The sequence below is a fragment of the Vipera berus genome (assembly GCF_964194415.1).
Source record: "Vipera berus genome assembly, chromosome: 2".
Lineage (NCBI taxonomy): Eukaryota > Metazoa > Chordata > Lepidosauria > Squamata > Viperidae > Vipera > Vipera berus.
In genome coordinates this window covers 217,612,495-217,632,465 of record NC_138203.1, presented here as the reverse complement: position 1 = coordinate 217,632,465, position 19,971 = coordinate 217,612,495, and the positions used below count along the sequence as shown (strand labels likewise).

General features: G+C 43.1%; 1 protein-coding gene across 1 annotated transcript in view; it reads left to right on the top strand.

The window, feature by feature from the left end:
* The first annotated feature begins 11,023 nt into the window (after window positions 1-11,023).
* The window catches only part of MST1R (macrophage stimulating 1 receptor), a 72,342-nt gene continuing 63,394 nt past the window's right edge, over window positions 11,024-19,971 (top strand). The window contains exons 1-2 of the mRNA XM_081316743.1: window positions 11,024-11,092; window positions 12,333-13,646. Coding sequence (XP_081172869.1) covers window positions 12,441-13,646 — 1,206 coding nt within the window. The 5' untranslated portion in view covers window positions 11,024-11,092; window positions 12,333-12,440. The remainder of the gene's footprint in view (window positions 11,093-12,332; window positions 13,647-19,971) is intronic.

Here is a 19,971-nt window from a genome sequence, read left to right as displayed (position 1 = left end):
CATAAACGCATGGCACAACATAAGAGAACAAACCCATCAGGACAAGATTCAGCAGTCCAGCTGCATTTAAAAGAAAAAGATCACTCTTCTGAAGACAGCCAAGTCCACAAGTGCTGGTTTGAAAGAGTGGTCAAAGAGGCCATCTATGTCAAAACTGAACAGCCCTCTTTCAACAGAGGGGGAGGGATATGACATCATCTATCTCCAGACTACAACACAGTCCTTTCAGCAGTTCCAAGAAGGGTGCACACTCATTGGCACTACTCAGGTGACCCTGAGGACAAGATAAACCTCCAAGTGGCCTCAACGGCTCTCTAAAACAGGGGTGTCAAACTGGTGGCCAGCAGGCCGGATGTGTCACATGCAGCCCACCCCAGCTTTGCAAAAGCAAAGTCATGATACATCATGATACATCATGTGACATGATCATATTTGACACCTGTGCTCTAAAAGAATGCAAATGACTAGCTGTCTGCAAGGAATATAGATCCTTCCATTCCCCACTATCCAGTCAGAGCTGAAGAAACCTCTTCGAAGAGAAGTGAAACATCTTAAAAAAACAAGGAAGTCCAGTTGCCTCTTGAAAAACCACCTCTGGGAAACAATAAGAACAGTTCGACAGTGGAACCAGTTACTGAGAAAGATGGTGGGGAACTGTAGGAAAGTATTTGACTCAAAAATCGTAGAGATGCTGAAACCCTCCATTGATTTGCTGCCTTTGATTTATTCTTTGCAAGTTTTAAATTTTGAAATTCCAACATAACAGAATTTCCATTATGAACACCTCAATTGCCCAGTAGGAATTCATTTCCATATACTTTACATAATACTTAAATACTTAATGTATTATATATACTTAATGTATTATATAAGGGACGTGGTGGCTCAGTGGGTTAGGACGCTGAGCTTGTCGATCAGAAGGTCGGCAGTTTGGCGGGTCGAATCCCGAGTGCCACGTAACAGAGTGAGCGCCTGTTACTTGTCCCAGCTTCTGCCAACCTAGCAGTTCGAAAGCATGTAAAAATGCAAGTAGAAAAATAGGGACCACTACGGTGGGAAGGTAACAGCGTTCCGTGCGCCTTTGGCGTCTAGTCATGCCGGCCACATGACCACGGAGACGTCCTCGGACAAGCGCTGGCTCTTCGGCTTTGAAACAGAGATGAGCACCGGCCCCTAGAGTCGGAAACGACTAGCACACATGTGCGGGGGAACCTTTACCTTTACTAATGTATTATATATTTAATGTATTATGTAGTATTTCAATTAATCAAGATATGCTATTTGAATTTTCTTATTGCGACAATGAAGACACGTTTCACAATCACACTGTTTTACTGATACCATACTTGCTATATTGCTAATAAAAGGAAATTGTCAGAACCCATTCTTTACCTGGGTGTGGGGGGGAAATCTATCTCATTTCTTTCCTCATTCATTTCTTTCTGAAGGTTCTCCTGAGGAGGAGGCTCTGTGGTATATTATTCTGCTTTGCTACAATGTATCCTTTCTGCTGTTCCTACATACTTACCCTCTGAACTGTCTCTCCCTTGATGCTACCTCGGGGTGAGAAAGGAATGTGCCTCCGGCCATCTGCCTTATCTCTCGCTGTGGAAGGGAAGGTGCGAAGACCCAACAATGTCTTCACAAGCATGGGAAAGGACCCCATTATCAGCTCCTTTCCCACAGCGGACTTAACACCTGGGAATTGGCCCATTCAAAGTGACCGGAGGAACTATTGGGGTGGGGTTTTCTTGGGACTCTTTAAAGATATTGATCTGAGCGGGAAACCCTCAGATCTTGCCTATCATGCCTGCTATCAGCTTCTCCTAATAAAAGTTCCTTTTGGAAAGAAACTGTTCCAAGAGTCCTGCCTTCTTGGGATGAGGTTTTGAAGTGGGCCCTGACACTCGGGGTTGACACTCGGGGTCCTTGGTGCTCTCTGAGCTTGCTTGTTTTGTTGTAGACATTTCATTACCTAAACTGGGTAACATCATCATCATCACTAGCACTGGTGATGTTAGTTAGCTTGGGTAATGAAACATCTGCAAGAAAACAAGCAAGCTCAGAGAGCACCAAGGACTTCTCACTTCCTATATTATTTGTACATTTAACATTATGAATACTTTTTGCATCAAATGTCCCAAATGCTTGCTATATTCTAGCTAGCCAAGCAACCTTATTTTAGGGACATGCAAGAGGTTTACAAATACTTCACTTTTTGTTTGTTGGCGCTCTCTTTGTTTCTGTTTCATGTTTTTTTATTCCTTTTTTAAAAATTCTTTGATGCGAACAAAGTTATCACTAAAAGCCAACATGGGTTTGTCAAAAACAGATCATGCCAGACAAATCTTATTGCGTTCTTTGACCAAGTGACAAAACTAGTGGACCAGAGGAATGCTGTAGATTTAATTTACTTGGACTTCAGTAAGGCATTTGATAAAGTAGATCACAACCTACTGCTTGATAAGATAGAAAAATGTGGGTTAGATAGCATCACCACCAGATGGATTCGTAGCTGGCTGACAGGCCGTACTCAGTGTGTGGTCCTCAATGGAACTGCATCTACATGGAAGGAAGTGTGTAGTGGGTTGCCTCAGGGCTCTGTTCTGGGCCCAGTGCTCTTCAACATCTTCATCAACGATTTGGATGAGGGGATAGATGGGGAACTCATCAAATTTGTAGACGACACCAAGCTGGCAGGAATAGCCAATACTCCAGAAGATAGGCTTAAGATACAGGAGGATCTGGACAGACTTGAACACTGGGCACTATCTAACAAAATGAAATTCAATTGTGAAAAAAGTAAGGTTCTATATTTAGGCAGGAAAAATCAAATGCACAGGTATAGTATAGGTGGTACCTTGCTCAATAGTAGTAACTGTGAGAGAGATCTCGGAGTCCTAGTGGACAATCACTTAAATATGAGCCAACACAGTGCTAGGCTGCATTAACAGAGGGATAGAATCAAGATCACGTGAAGTACTAATACCACTTTACAATGCCTTGGTAAGGCCACACCTGGAATACTGCATCCAGTTTTGGTCACCATGATGTAAAAAAGATGTTGAGACTCTAGAAAGAGTACAGAGAAGAGCAACAAAGATGATTGGGGGACTGGAGGCTAAAACATATAGGGAACGGTTGCTGGAATTGGGTATGTGTAGTTTAATGAAGAGAAGGGTGAAGGGTGACATGATAGCAGTGTTCCAATATCTCAGGGGCCGCCACAAAGAAGAGGGAGTCAAGCTATTCTCCAAAGCACCTGAAAGCAGGACAAGAAGCAACGGATGAAAACTAGTCAAGGAGAGAAGCAACCTAGAACTAAGGAGAAACTTCCTGACAGAACAATTAACCAGTGGAACAATCTGCCTCCAGAAGTTGTGAATGCTCCAACACTGGAAGTTTTTAAGAAGAGACTGGACAGCCATTTGTCTGAAATGGTATAGGGCTTCCTGCCTGAGCAGGGGGTTGGACTAGATGACCTCCAAGGTCCCTTCCAACTTCTTCTTCTTCTTCTTCTTCTTCTTCTTCTTCTTCTTCTTCTTCTTCTTCTTCTTCTTCTTCTTCTTCTTCTTCTTCTTATTATTATTATTATTATTATTATTATTATTATTATTATTATTATTATTATTATTATATAGAAAAACTGTAAATTTAGAGGCAATATGCTGTATATAAGACCATGTTAGCAACTGCATGTTCTTCCTGGTCAATGTAATATGCATTAAAGTGGCTGCCTAACGAAACAAATTTTCAGGGCTTTAGGCAAATATGAAGAAAATGCTGTCGCAGAACTCAGATCTTCAGATATCAAACAACAGTTTCACAAGCCATGCTAAGCCATACTGTGGTTTATCTGTTCTTAACTAGCTGATGAAGTCACAAAGCCATGTTTTAATGCCAATGTAGTATATTCAGTAAAACACAAAAAATGTAAGATGTCAGCCTCATCACAATGCCAATTAGAGAACACAACTATGGTCTTCCACCCCACTGAACAACTAAACATCTCATTTTAATCTTGCAGTTGGAGGCCATGTGGTTCGTTTATGACTCAGCATGTTGGGGGGGGGGAATCAGAAATTGGGGAAGTAATGTGCCAACACAGCCTCTGCTGCTTTTGATTAAAAAAAGGTCTCAGAGTTCTTAGTGGTGAAGAAATTAATCACTTTCACCATACAATAATATATAAGGCATGAATCCCCAGCACCTGCTTTACCATCCCAAAACGAGTAAGGAATTATTCTTTCCATGAAGCATGACCTTATTCACAGGTTTATGCTGGGCAACTGTCTATAATCTTTAACATGCAAAGGACATGGTGATGAGAGGCTTCCTTGCCTGAAGTTTCAGCCTCACCCAACAGTATACACCACTGCCTCTTCTCTTAGCATGCAGGACTCACTGGTTACTCCATAGAGTATTACTTTTTTTCTTTCCCGTAATATTATCCACTGTCTGAACTTACTGTTCTTTGAAATGATGGCTCAGGTGTTCATCCGATAGATCAGGGGTTCCCAACCGGGGGTGTGAGATGATATTCCAGGGGGTGTGAAAACTTGGGTTTTCAAAATTATAGTATATATGCATAATTCGTTGCCGTTACTTCAAATTCTGGTAAGGGGTGTGAAAATATATCAGAAGCATTCTAGGCAGTGGTGGGATTCAGCTTGGTAGCACCAGTTTGGCAGAACCGGTAGCTAATTTTTTGTTGCCCAGGCCCAGAACGGACTTCCGGAAGAGGCATCCACACAGAGAACTGGTTGTTCACATATTTGAATCCCACCACTGGTTCTAGGAGTGTGTGGTATAGAAAAGGTTGGGAGCCGCGGCTATACTATAGATCCTTGGATGGCAGCAAAGAATTAGACTTTGTGCATTTTGCAGATGCCACCTAGTGGTCAGTCAGAACAATGCAGCTACCTGAGAAGTTACATTGGAGAAGTGGAGGCTGGGAAAGGAGTTCAGTGTGGAAACTGAAAATTAATTCAAGAGCATTGTTTGAAGAGAGAAAGAGAGGAGGCGACCTTCTTGGAAGCAGCAGCCACATGGAAGAGAATTTCCTGCCTGGAAGGCTGCAGCAGTACTATAAAAGACAAATCCTTTCAATTACACTTTCAATTACAGGTAGTCCCCATTTAGCAGCTGCCTCATTTAGAGACCACAGTGCCATGGTGGTGGAAAAATAATTTTGCAACCAATCCTCACATTTGCAACCGTCACAGGTCTGTAAAGCAAAGGAAATCTGAAGTTAGATCATAAGCACAGTCACGGTTTCACTTAACAATCGCATTGTTTATGACCAAGTGGCAGGTCCCAGTTGTGGTCATTAAACGAGTATTACCTGCCTTCACATCAAGTCAGGGTCAGGCTACTGAATTTCAAGACTTTCCATCTTCTAGGTCAGGGGTAGGCAACCTCGGCTCTTTTATGACTCATGGACTTCAACTCCCAGAATTCCTGAGCCAGCGTAGCTGGCTCAGGAATTCTGGGAGTTGAAGTCCATGAGTCATAAAAGAGCCGAGGTTGCCTACCCCTGTTCTAGGTCAACCAGTCCATCAATGCTTTTGAAAAAGAAAACACCGCATAAACTGGGGTTTTGGTCTCCACAAAACTCAAAGAGGCAGGACGGCAGCACAAAAACAGGTCATGGTCAGGATGGAAGTGGGTGGTCCAAAACTGGAACCACAAGTTTGCTAACACAGAGCACATCATTTAAGGGCATCTATCCCCATGCATGTCAGTGCATTTGCCTTGTAAATCCTCATCTCAGAGGGAGGATAGGATGAGAGTATGACTTTCAGAGCAGAACACTTAAAGCTGGCTTTTGATTGTTTCTGCTGGGGGTTGCCAATGAGATACAAGCAGTGGCATGAATGCATGTCTTCTGGAAACGGTTAGCAGCTGTTCTTATGCCAGGCAGGGGTGCTGTGTGGATTTACTCTTCAGTAATAATTTTGTAAAGGGCCACTATGGCACTACATCCACATGGAGGGAAGTAAGCAGTGGGGTACTACAAGGCTCAGACTTAAGCCCAGTACTCTTTAATATCCTCATAAATGACTTAGATGAGGGAATAGAAGGGGAACTCATCAAATTTGCAGATAACATTAAACTGGCAGGAATAGCCAACACCTCAGAAGACAAGCTCAGGATCCAAAAAGTTCTTGACAAACTCGAACAAAATGAATTTTAATGTGGAGAAAAGCAAAGTTTTACAGTTGAGCAGGGAAAATCAAAGGTACAAGTACAGATTAGGTGACACCTGGCTCAAAAACAGTAAGTGTGAGATGGACCTTGCAGTCCTAGTGGATGATCACTTAAATATAAGTCAGCAGCGTGCGGCAGCAGCCAAAAAAGCTAAGACAATTGTGGGTTGTATAAACAGAGGCATAGAATCAAGATCATGCAACGTATTAGTACCACTTTATAAAACCCTAGTAAGACCACACCTGGAATACTGCAACCAATTTTGGTCACCATACTACAGAAAAGATGATAAGATTTTGGAAAAAGTTCAGAGAATAGCAACTAAAATGATCAAAGGCCTGGGCACTAAAACATATGAAGAACAGCTGCAGAACTGGGGTTTGGTTAATCTAAAGAAAAGAAGAAATAGGGGCAACATAGCAGTATTCCAGTATTTGAGGGGCTATCACAAAGAAGAGAGCATCAAACTATTTGCCAAAGCATCAGAGGGCAGGACAAGAAACAATGGTTGGAAACTGACCAAAGAGAGAGGCAACCTGGAATTAAGAGGAAACTTCCTAACAGTGAGGACAATTAACCAGTAGAACAACTTGCCTCCAGAAATCATGGGCATTCCATCGTTGGAGGTCTTTAAGAAGAGACTAGACAGTCACTTGTCTGAAATGGTATAGGTTCTCCTGCTTGAGCAGGGGGCTGGACTGGATGACTTCCAGATTCTATTCTATTCTATTCTATTCTATTCTATTCTATTCTATTCTATTCTATTCTATTCTATTCTATTCTATTCTATTCTATTCTATTCTATTCTATTCTATTCTATTCTATTCTATTCTATTCTATTCTATTCTATTCTATTCTATTCTAATCTTAAGAAGATCCTTGCATTTGGCTATATTCCCAATAAACTCAGGCATGGTGTCATGGTTCTGACAGACAGAGAAAAATAGAGCAGAACTCCAAGGCATGGAAATTCCTCAAAGAACATGTTTATTAGTTACAAAGTATCGGCATGACAAAAGTGAAACCAAGTCTGAAGACACACGTAACAATCCCCCAATTCAAAGTTAAGAAATCCCACCCCTAAGGCTATGCAAGCAACTACGTTCCCCAATACATCTTCTTGGTGGTCTTTTCACGAAATGCCCAGCCTGCAGTCCCGAGAGCAGTTGGGGACCTTGGTTCCTACGGGACAAAGGTTTATTTTGACTAGCGAAGCTCATGGCAATCCCTCCTACCTTCTTTCAACGTTCAACTGAAAATGAATAAGGAAGATGGCCGCAGCCATGCTCATTTTCAAAGTTGACACATGGTTTGCTCCACTACATTTTGGTAAATAAACTACAATTTGTTGTGTTCAACATTCCACTAAACCATCATCTGTAGTTTGCCAATCAGCATACTTGTCAGTCAATGCTATATTCACAGAACAGCTAGAGCATAAACAAATTATGTTATGACCTACAATGATAGATGAACTGAGCCATTATCTATGCTTTCCACAATACTTTTACATTATGTGCTCTTTTCTACTTCCCCACAACCTATGACTACTACATATATAGCTATATCAAGGGACAACACTCCAGGTCAAGTGGACTTCAATCCATACCAGGTTATGCCAGGGAGTAGGATAAACTACTTTGAATGTTGCTGGGCACTGCTGGAATGTTGAATTCAGCAACATCTGGAGAACATTAGGTTCCCATGTTTGCCCTATGTAACAAAACATATTTTTTTAATGTCATAACATTCTGGTTAGGTTGAAACCACAGTTGAAAAATTCACACGGAGGCTCCTCAGGGAAACATGAAAGAATTTCAAGAAAAACTTTCCTGTTTGTTTGATTTGTGTGTGTGTGTGTGTGTGTGTGCGCGTGTGTGCGCGCGCACAGGCATGCACACGCACACTACCTGCTGGGAGGCCAATGCTTTCCACTTACTATTATTGCCTATTCTCTAATCAGTTCCATATCTGAAAGAGAACATGTAAGTATTTGTGCCAAGGAAGCAGTGATTATCTTTATAGTTCATATCATTTTAGGCACATTTCCCTATCACACCTTACTTACTATATCAAATTAATTAACAGGACAAAAAGTACAAAGTACTTCTATACAGACACATATATATCAGCATTAATAATAATAATAATAATGCAAATAAAGACAAGAAGAAAAGCCCATGAACATTTAAACAGAATAATTACTCTCAAATTGACCGTGTTGCTTACTTGCCCTTTTGTGGAACAATCATAGTAATTCAGTTGTTGGCAAATGATAAATATCCACACTCCATCAGGACAAATTATTTCCTTTTCAAATCTGACAGTATTTGCTTGGTGACTCAGCTGTCCCACATCAAGCATTTGCCATATGGAGTCAGATTCCCAAGTCTATCCTCTGGCTGTTGACACCATTCTGTACTAGGCTGTGCCAGAGTGGAAAAGGAAGAGTAAAAAAAAGAGACGGCTTAATTCCTTCTCGGACTTGGAAGCTACATCCTACTAAGAATAGTTAAACAAAGTGCATTTTAAAGGAAGAGAAGGATGAAGGAAACATTATATATAGCCAATATTTTAACGGCTGCCACAGACAGACTTTACTCAACAGCAAAGGCAGGGAGTGGAAACTTAACACAGAGAGATCCAAACTTGAACCAAGAAGGAATTTCCTGATAGTGAGAGCCATTAAATACCAGTAGTAGCATAGCCTGCCTGAAGCTGTAGGTACTCCATTCACAGAGGAGGCTTTTAAGAAAAGTCTGGACAAATATTAATCTGGGAAAATATGAAGATTCCTGTCCTGGACAGGAGGTTGGATTAAGGTCTACAAGGTCTTTTCCAACCCTATGATTCTCCCCTTGTTCTTTTCTCAATAATATCAACATTGCCAGCTGTGACCGGCCAAAAGGCAATTTAGGCTGCTCAAAGCAAGGTGTTGGCAGTTTTTGGGCTACCAAGTATAGTCTTGAGTTCCACTATAGAAATGAATGGTATCCAAAGCAGGAAGCACTTTTGTAAGTGTATAATAAGTAGCAGTTTCCGGGAAAAGAGTCAGTCTGGTATAGTGATTAAAGCACCAGGCCAGAAACTGGGAGATTATGAGTTCAAGACCCTCCCTTAGGCACAGAGCCAGTTGGCTGACCTTAAGCCAGTCACTTTCTATGAGTCTTAGGAAACAGGCAATGGCAAATCACTTCTGAAAAACCTCACCAAGAAAACTTCAGGGATCTGTGCAGGCAGCCTCCAGGAGTCAACACTGACTTAAAGGCACACACCAAAAAACAGTTCTAGGAAGCATTCAACTAGTCTTGACTGGAAATTGAGACAAGGGGATCTCTGAGGGTGCATTGCCTAGGAATTTCAAAGCATAATTCGTAATTTTCCTAGGAAGAAAAAAAAAACCTGTTTCTGATTATTTTTTCATTTACAGCAGCCTCCTGCTGATGCTTCCTTAAAACAAGATGAAATCTTAGAAATTACTGTCAGTCTGCAAATCAGTTAGTCAGATTTGGCAGGAGATTCAGATCATTTTCAGCTCATTTCCTGATTGAGCTTCGTGAAGGCTGATCGGTTCTTACTGATCTTAATGGACTTCTCTTATGGGAGATGAGCTGCAGAATTGTTTCAGCTTCTCTTACTGCTCATATTAACCACAAGGGAAGAAGAATATTAGCTGTTCAACACAGACAGTGAGAAATCCTGCCCAGTCATCTTTTTCCACCATGGTCACCGTAAACTTTGGATGGGGTAATACAGTAATATCCTTGCTGACCCAACTTGCTAAGGAAATGTACAGCATGAGGGGAGGAGGAAATGCATTTTGAGGGCATTGACTAAAATAATGAAGAGCCAAGATATGAAGTTTTAGGGCCCTCCCTAAACAAGCAGGTGAAGTGGAATGAATTATACACGCTTCGGTTCTGTCGCCAGTTAAGCAGGCAAACTCGACTATTTTCTGGAATTCAAAGGATTGGTTGAAAACGCGGGGCGGCAAATCGATAAAGCTAGCGTTGCACATTCAAGAAAAATCTTAAAAATTACCTGCATGTTCTTTATGCTTATTTGAGCAGCAAGGGAAGAAATTGCCTTCCTCTGTCCGCCTAGGACAGGGGTCTTCAAACTTGGCCCTTTTATGACTTGTGGACTTCAACTCCCAGAATTCCTCAGCCAGCAAAGCTGGCTGAGGAATTCTGGGAGTTGAAGTCCACAAGTCATAAAAGGGCCAAGTTTGAAGACCCCTGGCCTAGGAAATAGTACTGTATGCTACAAACTGGGGGCTAGAAGCAGCGAGAGATGGAAGATTAAATAGCTTTTCCCCCTCTAAGTCTCAATTCCAGGAAGTCGGTAGAAATTAGAGCCTGGATATAAATCTCCAGAGAAGTTTCTGAGAGAGATACTGTATAGCTGTGCATAGGCGGGAAGGGAGGGTGGCGGGGAGAGGGCGTGCCAGGAGAATGAAGCAATCCCAGCACCTTAATACTTTAAAGCACGTTCTTCTGCTGACGTCAGAATCGTAATTCGGGTGAAAGACGGCGGGACCTCGAGTTGCTGCCGAAGCGTCCCGAGAAAGAGATCCCGTTCGCAGCGCTAGCGGGTCCGAATTAGGAGGACAGCAATGGCCTTCTAAGCAAAAACCAGGACACTTTAAACCAGGTTGTCCCAAGCTGCCTCCAGCAGAAGAGATGCGACGCATCGGGGGGCAGTTTGGGAGGCGGCAAGTGGAAGGGGAGGAGGAAGAGGAGGGGAAAGTGCCTTGGCCCCGCCCGGCGGGTTAGGTCTCCGCCCGGTTCCGTCCCGATTCTGCCTTCTTTCCTGGGAACCTCCCGGCCAGGTATCTGCCAAGCGCTGAACTCCTCGACTCCGCGTCGACGGCTGTAGACGGGTGAGTCCCCGGGCGAGGGAGTGCTCAGGGGCGGGAGGGCTTGTCGGGAGTCGAGGCTGGCTGTAGAGGCGAGCGCGTGTTATTCCCCGCTTGGCTCTTCTCTCTTTTGGAACACCGGCCTTAAAAAGCTGTAAAACTTCTTTTTCAGGAACGAGAAAGTGCCTTTCCGCTGAAAAGCCTATCGCTTTCTTTGATTTACGGATTTTCTTTGATAAGGAGAAAGAAGGGGGTGGGGGGTGGGGAACGGACCAAATCGAAGGAGGATGTCTTTCCTCTCTACCCCTAGGCCAGGTGGTCGCACAGAAAGCTTCACAAAAATACCCTAACCTGGTGAACTTAAGGAAGGTAAATTCTCAGAGTGAAAATTTCAATAGCCAAAGGCATATTCAGTGGCCACACTGATGGCTGCTGATTTTAGTGTCCACAAAAACGGTAAAAAAATACTCTGGTAATGAATTTAATTTCTATTTGTGTAATCAAAACTCTAGAGAAGTGTTGGATATAGCAATAACCCCCAAACTCCCAATGGCTTGCATCTCCATCTCTCTCTCTCTCTCTCTCTCTCTCTCCCTCTCTCTCTCTCTCTCTCTCTCTCTCTCTCTCTCTCTCTGTATATAATTTAATTTATTATATAAATATTTATATATTTTATAAATATATGGCTTGCAACTATATGTATATGTATATAAGACACAGCTATGACTCTTAACCCAACTTTGCCTGTAAAAAGTCAATCCTTTACTTAAACCAGTTTTTTTTTCTTTGTCAAATGAATGTAAGAAGCTAGATCCTTTTCTTCCCCACTTTGATATAAATCTCTGTATCAGGCTATCTCCAGACTGGTTGTACAACCTAGAATGTATCCTGGATTGTCAACATAGATTGCCTGGAGGGCATAGGAACCCAACCTAAGAATAAGAGATGATATGAAATGCAGACTTACCTAGAGTGCAGCTCCTTTTCCAACATCAGCAGTGCTTCTCCCTGCATGACTGCTTACTGATAACCTACGTAAATCTTGCACAAGAGTGGTGAGCCTTTAGGTGTAAGATCAAAAAAAATCCTCCATGCAAAAACAACAACAAACCTTTAGTGATGGATTGCTTTGTTGTTTGAAACTTCAGCCATGCAATGATAGCTGGGGGGAAATTATTTGAAAGGCTCAGCATAAGAGAAAGACAAATGTCATCTTTTTTCCTCCTTGTAGCATCATTCATCCATGTTCTCTCTCTCTTTTCAGCTGTAATGCAATGGTAGAGCATTCTGGTTGGACTGCTGAGCCACATAGAACTGAAGAACTGAGGTAGCTTCTGATAACAGGATTCTGCTTCACTCCTACCTCCTTAGTATGGGCATATCATTTCTTGTTTGCTTCACTCTTGGACTGTTGCCCGTAAGAATCACTGGGAAGACTTGGCAATGCCAACATAGCTCCTATAACTTGACCCGAGATTATACAGTGAAATATGACTTCCCTACATTCAGAGCTACGTCTTCAATCCAGAATATAGTTACCTATGAGCCTGGTAATGTTATCTTTGTTGCAGTTCGGAATAAGATTTACACATTGAACTCGGAACTGAAAATTCTGTCTACTCTAGTAACTGGGCCCTGGGGGAGTACTGAGTGTGAGATCTGTGCTCTCTGTCCAGTGAAAAGGCCGGTGGACTTTCAAAACACAGACAACAAAGTTTTGGTGATGGATCCTTTTGAACCTTGGCTTTATAGTTGTGGAAGTTCTCAACATGGCATCTGTTTCCAACATAAGATTGAGATACAGGGTGATGTCGTTTTGCTTGGGGAAACCTCCTGCTTGTATTCACCTGAGCAGAACATGCCTTCTGAGTGTCCAGACTGTGTGGCCAGTCCCTTAGGCACAAGAGTTGTAGTTGTTGATATGGCATCCGCTTCATACTTTTATATTGCATCTACCATCAATGCAACCATAGCAAACACATACAGCCCGAAATCAGTGTCAATACGGAGACCAAAGAGTACTTTGAATGGGTTTGCTTATCCTTTCCACTCCTTAACTGTGCTGGCAGAGTATCAAAACACATACCCTATTCACTATGTGCATTCCTTTCAATACCGGCAGTTTGTCTATTTTTTGACAGTCCAAAGGGAAGACCTTTCTTCCAATTCATACCACACTAGGATAGTGCGGCTTAGCACTGAAGAGATGGAGGTTCGCAAGTACCGAGAGCTGAATTTGGATTGCCGCATTCAATCTAAGCGGAAGAGGAGCCTTAGCATGAGGCCTAAAGATGTAGTTTTTAATGTCTTGCAGGCAGCTCATGCTACCAATCCTGGTTCCAAGTTGGCTCAAGCAATCGGCACCAGTGAGACAGAACTGGTTCTCTTTGGTGCATTTGCTGAAAGCCAGCTGGACAGCATGGTGCCACAGAAGTACTCGGGAGTTTGTGCTTTTCCTCTGCCTATGATCAACAAGGCTATTGAAACAGGGATGACGAAGTGCTGCAGTCTGGATGTTCATGACAAGATGCTTCGAGGACTCACATTTTATCAAGATATTGAGTACTGCCCACATAACGTGAGTCCCCATCAAGATTTTTCTACTTTCTTATATATAAGGGTATGATTGCATGTGATTTCACCAATTTCTTAAGTGTAGTTGAGATAGCTATTTTAATAGAGTTATTACTGTTTTAAAAAAGAACCCAAAGAAATATGACATATTTTTTTTACGAATAAAAATTGTGCTGTTGGTCCCAACGTTTCAATACAAGCATCAGTGAAGTAGCAGAGGGATTAACTGAGCATTAGTAGTATAAGTGAGTATAGTTTTGAACTCAGGTACAAATCTGACCTTTATAACAGCACACTTCTTAAATGACATAATTTGACCTTATGTACAGTCCAAAGTAACCTTTTTGTTGATCTCTATTTGGATAATATTTGCAAGTTATAACACTGAAACTACACATTACCTGTATTTCAATGTTAGTTACCACAGTGCTAAAAATACAATTCCCATATAAAGATCTGTTCCTCCCGGCTTGGTGCTTTCCAGATATCATTGGCTGGAAATTCTGAAATTTTAGTCTATTTGTGTAATTTGACAATATCACAATAAAAGGGAATAGTCCTATACTCATAGGGAAAAAAAGAGAGAACTTGATCTTGAGTTGCCATTCATAGTAGCATCCTCATAAAGTATACTTCTCGTTTTTTTTGAGTGTACCCTTATATGCTAAGACTATGAGTGCCAATATATCAAACTTTTCCTAAATATCCTCTTCTAAATTAAAGTATTTAATTTTCAATAAAAAACAACTTCCCTCTTATGTTGGTTTTCCATAAAGTATTCCAAGGGATCTATATTAATGCAGTAATTTCATGGCCTCTACTCAAGGAAGCATATGCCAAGATAAATTTGTTTTATTATCCTTTATGTTAAGTGTCTTACAGATAATTATAATTTTGTGGAGAGACAATATGATTTCTGGAAATTGTTAAGATACATTGGGTGTCCTTGTGTAAACATAATATTACTTTTACTCCAGAAGAAGAGTTATAGTTTCATAATTTCGATTTCTGCTCATCATTCATCAGAAAAGAGTCATTCAAACCTATGCATGAATGAATGGAGGATGGATTGCACTGACACAATAATAAAATATGAAAGAACATGTCAAATTTTCACAGAAAGGTGATAATATTGTAATTACATAACTTGTGGAGTTACCTTATTTTCAGGCTCCTATTATAAAGAAGGTATATTGTTAGATGGGTGATTATATAAATAATTTAGATAATAGATGATCTTCTTAATTTCTTTTCCATTAATTGAAATTATTTCCACATTCTGTGTTCTGTACATACAGTATATCATCTTTTAGTGCCTGCAGCTTTTTCATGACACCTTAGTATAAAATATACTTATGCTTCTTTCAGAAAAGTCAGTAACATTGATGCTATTTGGTAGTATTTTTTTTATTATTTTAATCCCATTTATATCCCGCCCTTCTCCGAAGACTCAGGGCGGCTTACAATCTAAGCACAAATCAAATGTGCTTAGCAATAGCCTTCATTCTATGTATATGCCTGCTTATTAGGGCTTTCGCCCCCCCCCCAAGCGGCATTATTACAAAGTCAGCTTATTGCCCCCAACAATCTGGGTCCTCATTTTACCTACCTCGGAAGGATGGAAGGCTGAGTCAACCTTGAGCCTGGTGGGATGCGAACCTGCAATAATTGCAGGCAGCTGGTGTTAGTAAATGCATGCCTGACAGTAAAGTTATCTCTTCTGCAAAACATTAATACATATGAAGATAAAATTATAAATTCAGTGGGTGTAGAAAGCAAGCTGGTGGCTGGGATCCAGGTCCACACCTATTCCTACCCCATTAGGTAGTGAAAAAAATGATGGCTCTTGTGCAATCTTTTATTCCAGATTTTGCTATACAATGTTGGCAATATACTTCTACTTTGGGTTCTTTGATTTAACACAGAGATGGGGAAAACAGAAATTTTAAAAGGCACATTTGCTACTTTTTGCCTGGTGTTCAACTTATGCTACAATTTAGTTTGGCACCAGAAATTGGCTTAAGGGCAAATATGAAAGTAGTGGCAGCCCAAAGATGAAAGCTGATTCACATACCACTTCTGCCATATTTTATTTTATTTTTTTCCCATAGAAACAGTCTGTGGGTCCTGTGGGAACAGTGATTGGCCCAAGAAGTGAAGGATCTCAGTTGTTCTGTTTCCAAAAGTCCAGGTTCAATGAAACAGTTGTGAAAAGAGCCGAAGGGAAAATCTGCCCAATGTCAGAATCCATTTATATCACATTTCATAATTGTATAGGTAGAACAACGTGCTATTTCTGGGGATTCTGCCATCTCTCCGAGGGGGGGGGGAGAGGATGGTTACTAAAGCGATTTTCAAACAACAGGGGATGTTTTACTGGGGAAGGGAGGGGGACAGACAGGTCTGGATTGTATCTTCATTTACAACTGAAAAGGAAAGCAATAACCATAAAACCAAGGAGAGTTCCCTTTCCCATGGAAGGACCTGACACCTAGCAACTGATGACAGCCTGACCAAATGGATGAGGGGAGGGGCTGAAATGGGAATGGTTTATATAGGATTGAAATGTAACTTTTGTCAGATTCCGTCTTGTATTCCCACAATCGATTCCATCCTAGTAAACATTTTCCTTTTGGACTAAACTTGCATCCAAGAGTTCTTATGTCCTAAGATGTGGATTGAGGTGGGTCCTGACAGTAGACAGAATCTGCTTTAAGAGTCAACCTGGAAGGGAAAACCTTACCGGGGGACTTTGCAACAAATACAATGTCTGGCGACGAAGCAAGAGAGGAGGGAAGCCCCATGGAGGGGGAGTCTTCCCCCCAAATGGAATCCCAGAGACAATGGGAAGCTGAAGCAGCATATTCCCCCGGGGAAGAAGCGGTGGAGCAGTACGACCGAAAACCCCGGTGGTCGATGGGCGTTGGAAGGAAAAGTGAGTGGGAAAAGGCTTCGGGAGAAACGACCCTGAGGCAGAGTAACCACCAACCGGAATGGAGGCAAGAGATGGAGAGTTCCCTGCACGCCAGCGAGGAGGAGCGGATCCTGGAAAAGGCCATTGATCTGATGAAAGCAACCCTGAGTTCACTGAGGGAGGAGAGAGCTGAAAATCGCAACCGAGGCAGCGCCTGGGGACGCAACTGGAAAGGTAACGGAGGGGATCCAACACCTGAAACCCCGGGGCCATCCAATGGAACAGGAATTGCTGCCTCAGCAGTACCCACCCCCCCCCAGAACCACAGATGGGGACCAGGATGAGGAGCGATACCGGCCACGGCGCAGACAACGCTCCAGCCAAAGACTCCCGCCCATGGAAGTCAAATTCAAGGGGGAGCCATCACGACTGGGATTTTTCCTAACCCAAGTCCTCAGCTACATGGAAGAGTACGGACGGGACATCCCCAGTGACAAAACACGCATCCGAATTGTGCAATCTGCCCTGGACGGGACGGCTGCAGACTGGGTGGTGAACTTGCATGACTCCAACGCCCCAGAACTCAACGACTTCAACCGATTCATGTCATCTTTGAGGCGACGGTTCGAGGATCCTTTGGCTGACCGTAAGGCCCGGGAGAGAATCAAAACGGTGAGGCAGGGCAGGCGAGCAGTGGCTGATTATACCCAAGAATTCCGAGCCATTGCCAGCAAGCTGAACTGGCCAGAAGACATCCTCCTTAGCCACTTCAAAGACGGTCTGAACTACGACCTGTATGATGCTTGCCTGCCTCGAGGAGACCCACCCCACCTCGACGACTGGTACATCCTGGCGGAGGAAGTGGAAATAGACCTACTGAAGAGACACCGCAGAGGAAAACCATGGGGCCGCCTGCCACCCGAGCAAACACGCGAGGGGGAAAAACCACCAGCCACAGCCAAAAAATCAACAAGTTGCTTCAACTGCGGGAGAGAGGGCCACCGTGCTGCAGAATGTCGTTCAAAAGCCCCCCCACGAAAACCAGAGGCATCATCCTCCAAGAAGCCGGGGAAGCCCCAAGGCAACACAAAAGAATCTTCCATGAAGGGGACAGAGGCTGTAGAGTCCACAATTCCTGCCAGGAACTGGGACTGGACTCCGGCCTGCACCGCAGGGACGGTGGACAACTCGGAAGACAGCTCAGAGGGAGAACCATTGGTAAGTGGACCCCTTCCACCCATACTTAAGACAGTGACTATATTAGCTTCCCCTATGCCTGAAGCAGCCAAAATAAAAGCTCTGATAGACTCTGGTTGCATCCGCTGCCTTATCAGCCCAACGCTGGTGGAGAGATTGAGCATCCCAGTGAGGAGGCTAAAACAACCAATCTCTTTTAGTCAATTAGATGGGACAATAGCAGGGGGAGGACCAGCCACCCTAGCCACTTTACCAATCCACCTATCACTGGGGCCCCATGAGGAGGACATAACGTTTATAGTGGCCCCAGGCATGGAATGCCCAATGATCCTAGGACTGGAATGGCTGAAGAAATGGAACCCCGGGATAAACTGGAGGACAGCAGAACTCAATTTCCCAAAGGGGGGGCAGAAGAACTTAGACTCCAAAAGCACCCCCCCAACCCAGAGGGAGGAGACAGCAGCAGTGGGGAAAGAGAAGGGATTACCAGAGATACCGGAGGAATACAGGGACCTGGCTGAGGTTTTCAGTGAGGAAAGAGCAGATGAGCTTCCCCCCCACCGCCCCACAGACTGCACCATAGAATTCAAACCTGGGGCAAAACTCCCAAAACCCAGGATGTATGCCATGAGCCCAAGGGAAATGGCAGAAATGGAGAGATTCATAAAGAAAAACTTAGAAAGAGGATTTATTGAGCCTGCCAAACCCAAAGTGGCCGCCCCGGTTCTGTTCAGGGAGAAGAAGGATGGGTCTTTTCGTTTGGTTGTGGACTATAGAAATTTGAACACAATTAGTGAATGTAATCTGTACCCCCTTCCCCTAATGAAGGATATGTTATCCCACCTATCGAAAGGAAAGATTTTTACCAAACTAGACCTGAGGGAAGCATACTACCGTATTAGGATTAAGGAAGGAGACGAATGGAAGACTGCATTCAACTGCCCAATGGGGTGCTATCAATTCAAAGTATTGCCATTCGGACTGCAAGGGGCCCCCGCAGTCTTTATGCAATTAATTAATGACGTGCTGAGAGAGCACCTATATAAGGGGGTCCTGGTTTACCTCGATGACATCCTTATCTTCACAGAAACCAAAGAGGAACATATCAAACTAGTCAGAGCAGTCCTGAAGAAGTTGCGAGCTGCCCACTTATATGCTAAATTATCGAAGTGTGAATTCCATCAGGAAAAAATCGACTACCTGGGATATCGCATATCTCCAGAGGGCATCGAAATGGACCCTGAGAAGGTCAGGGCAGTACTAGAGTGGGCACCCCCCCCCGCACACGGAAGCAATTGCAAAGTTTCCTGGGGTTTGCAAACGTCTACCGCCAATTCATCCCCGCATTTGGCCAAATAGCCATGCCCCTCACAAATTTGTTGAAAACGAAGGGGGGGGTCACCCGTGAAACCCAGCCAGCCTCTGAAATGGTCAATGGAATGTCAAGCAGCATTTGAGAGGCTAAAGAGACTTTTTTCTGCTGAACCTGTCCTAAAACACCCAGATCCCGACAAACCTTTTGTAATACAGGCAGATGCGAGTGATGTAGCGGTAGGAGCCATACTATTACAAGAAAATTATGGGGGGACATTGCAACCATGCGCATACACATCCAGAAAACTCACAGAAACAGAACAACGCTGGCCAATATGGGAAAAAGAGGCATTCTCGTTGAGGTGGGCATTACTAACATGGCGCCAATTTTTAGAAGGAAATAAAATACCTTTCCAGGTCTGGACAGACCACAAAAATTTGGAAGCACTAAAAACGTCCAGGAAGCTCACTCCTAAGCAAGCCCGCTGGTCCCAACATTTTCACCGATTCAATTTCACTCTCAAACACTTACCGGGGGGAAAGAACTTCCTGGCAGATGCATTATCCCGCATGCCCCAATATAACAGCACAAGAGTTACTGACTTTAAACCACTTGTACCGGAACAACAACTGGCAGCACCAGTCACCACCAGGGCACAAGAAAAAATGAAGCCGAAGGTAGATAGCCAAACTGGAATAGAATTCAGGAAATCTTTGGAAAGTGATGAATGGTTCCAGAAAAATAAACATGTGTGCACAATTAAAGATGGACTGCTGTGGGTGGGGGAGAAGCTATATATACCTGCCACACAGAGAATCAATTTCATGCAACTGTGCCATGATACAAAATCAGCAGGACACTTTGGCTTTGTAAAAACCTTACACTTAACTAAAAGGCAATTTT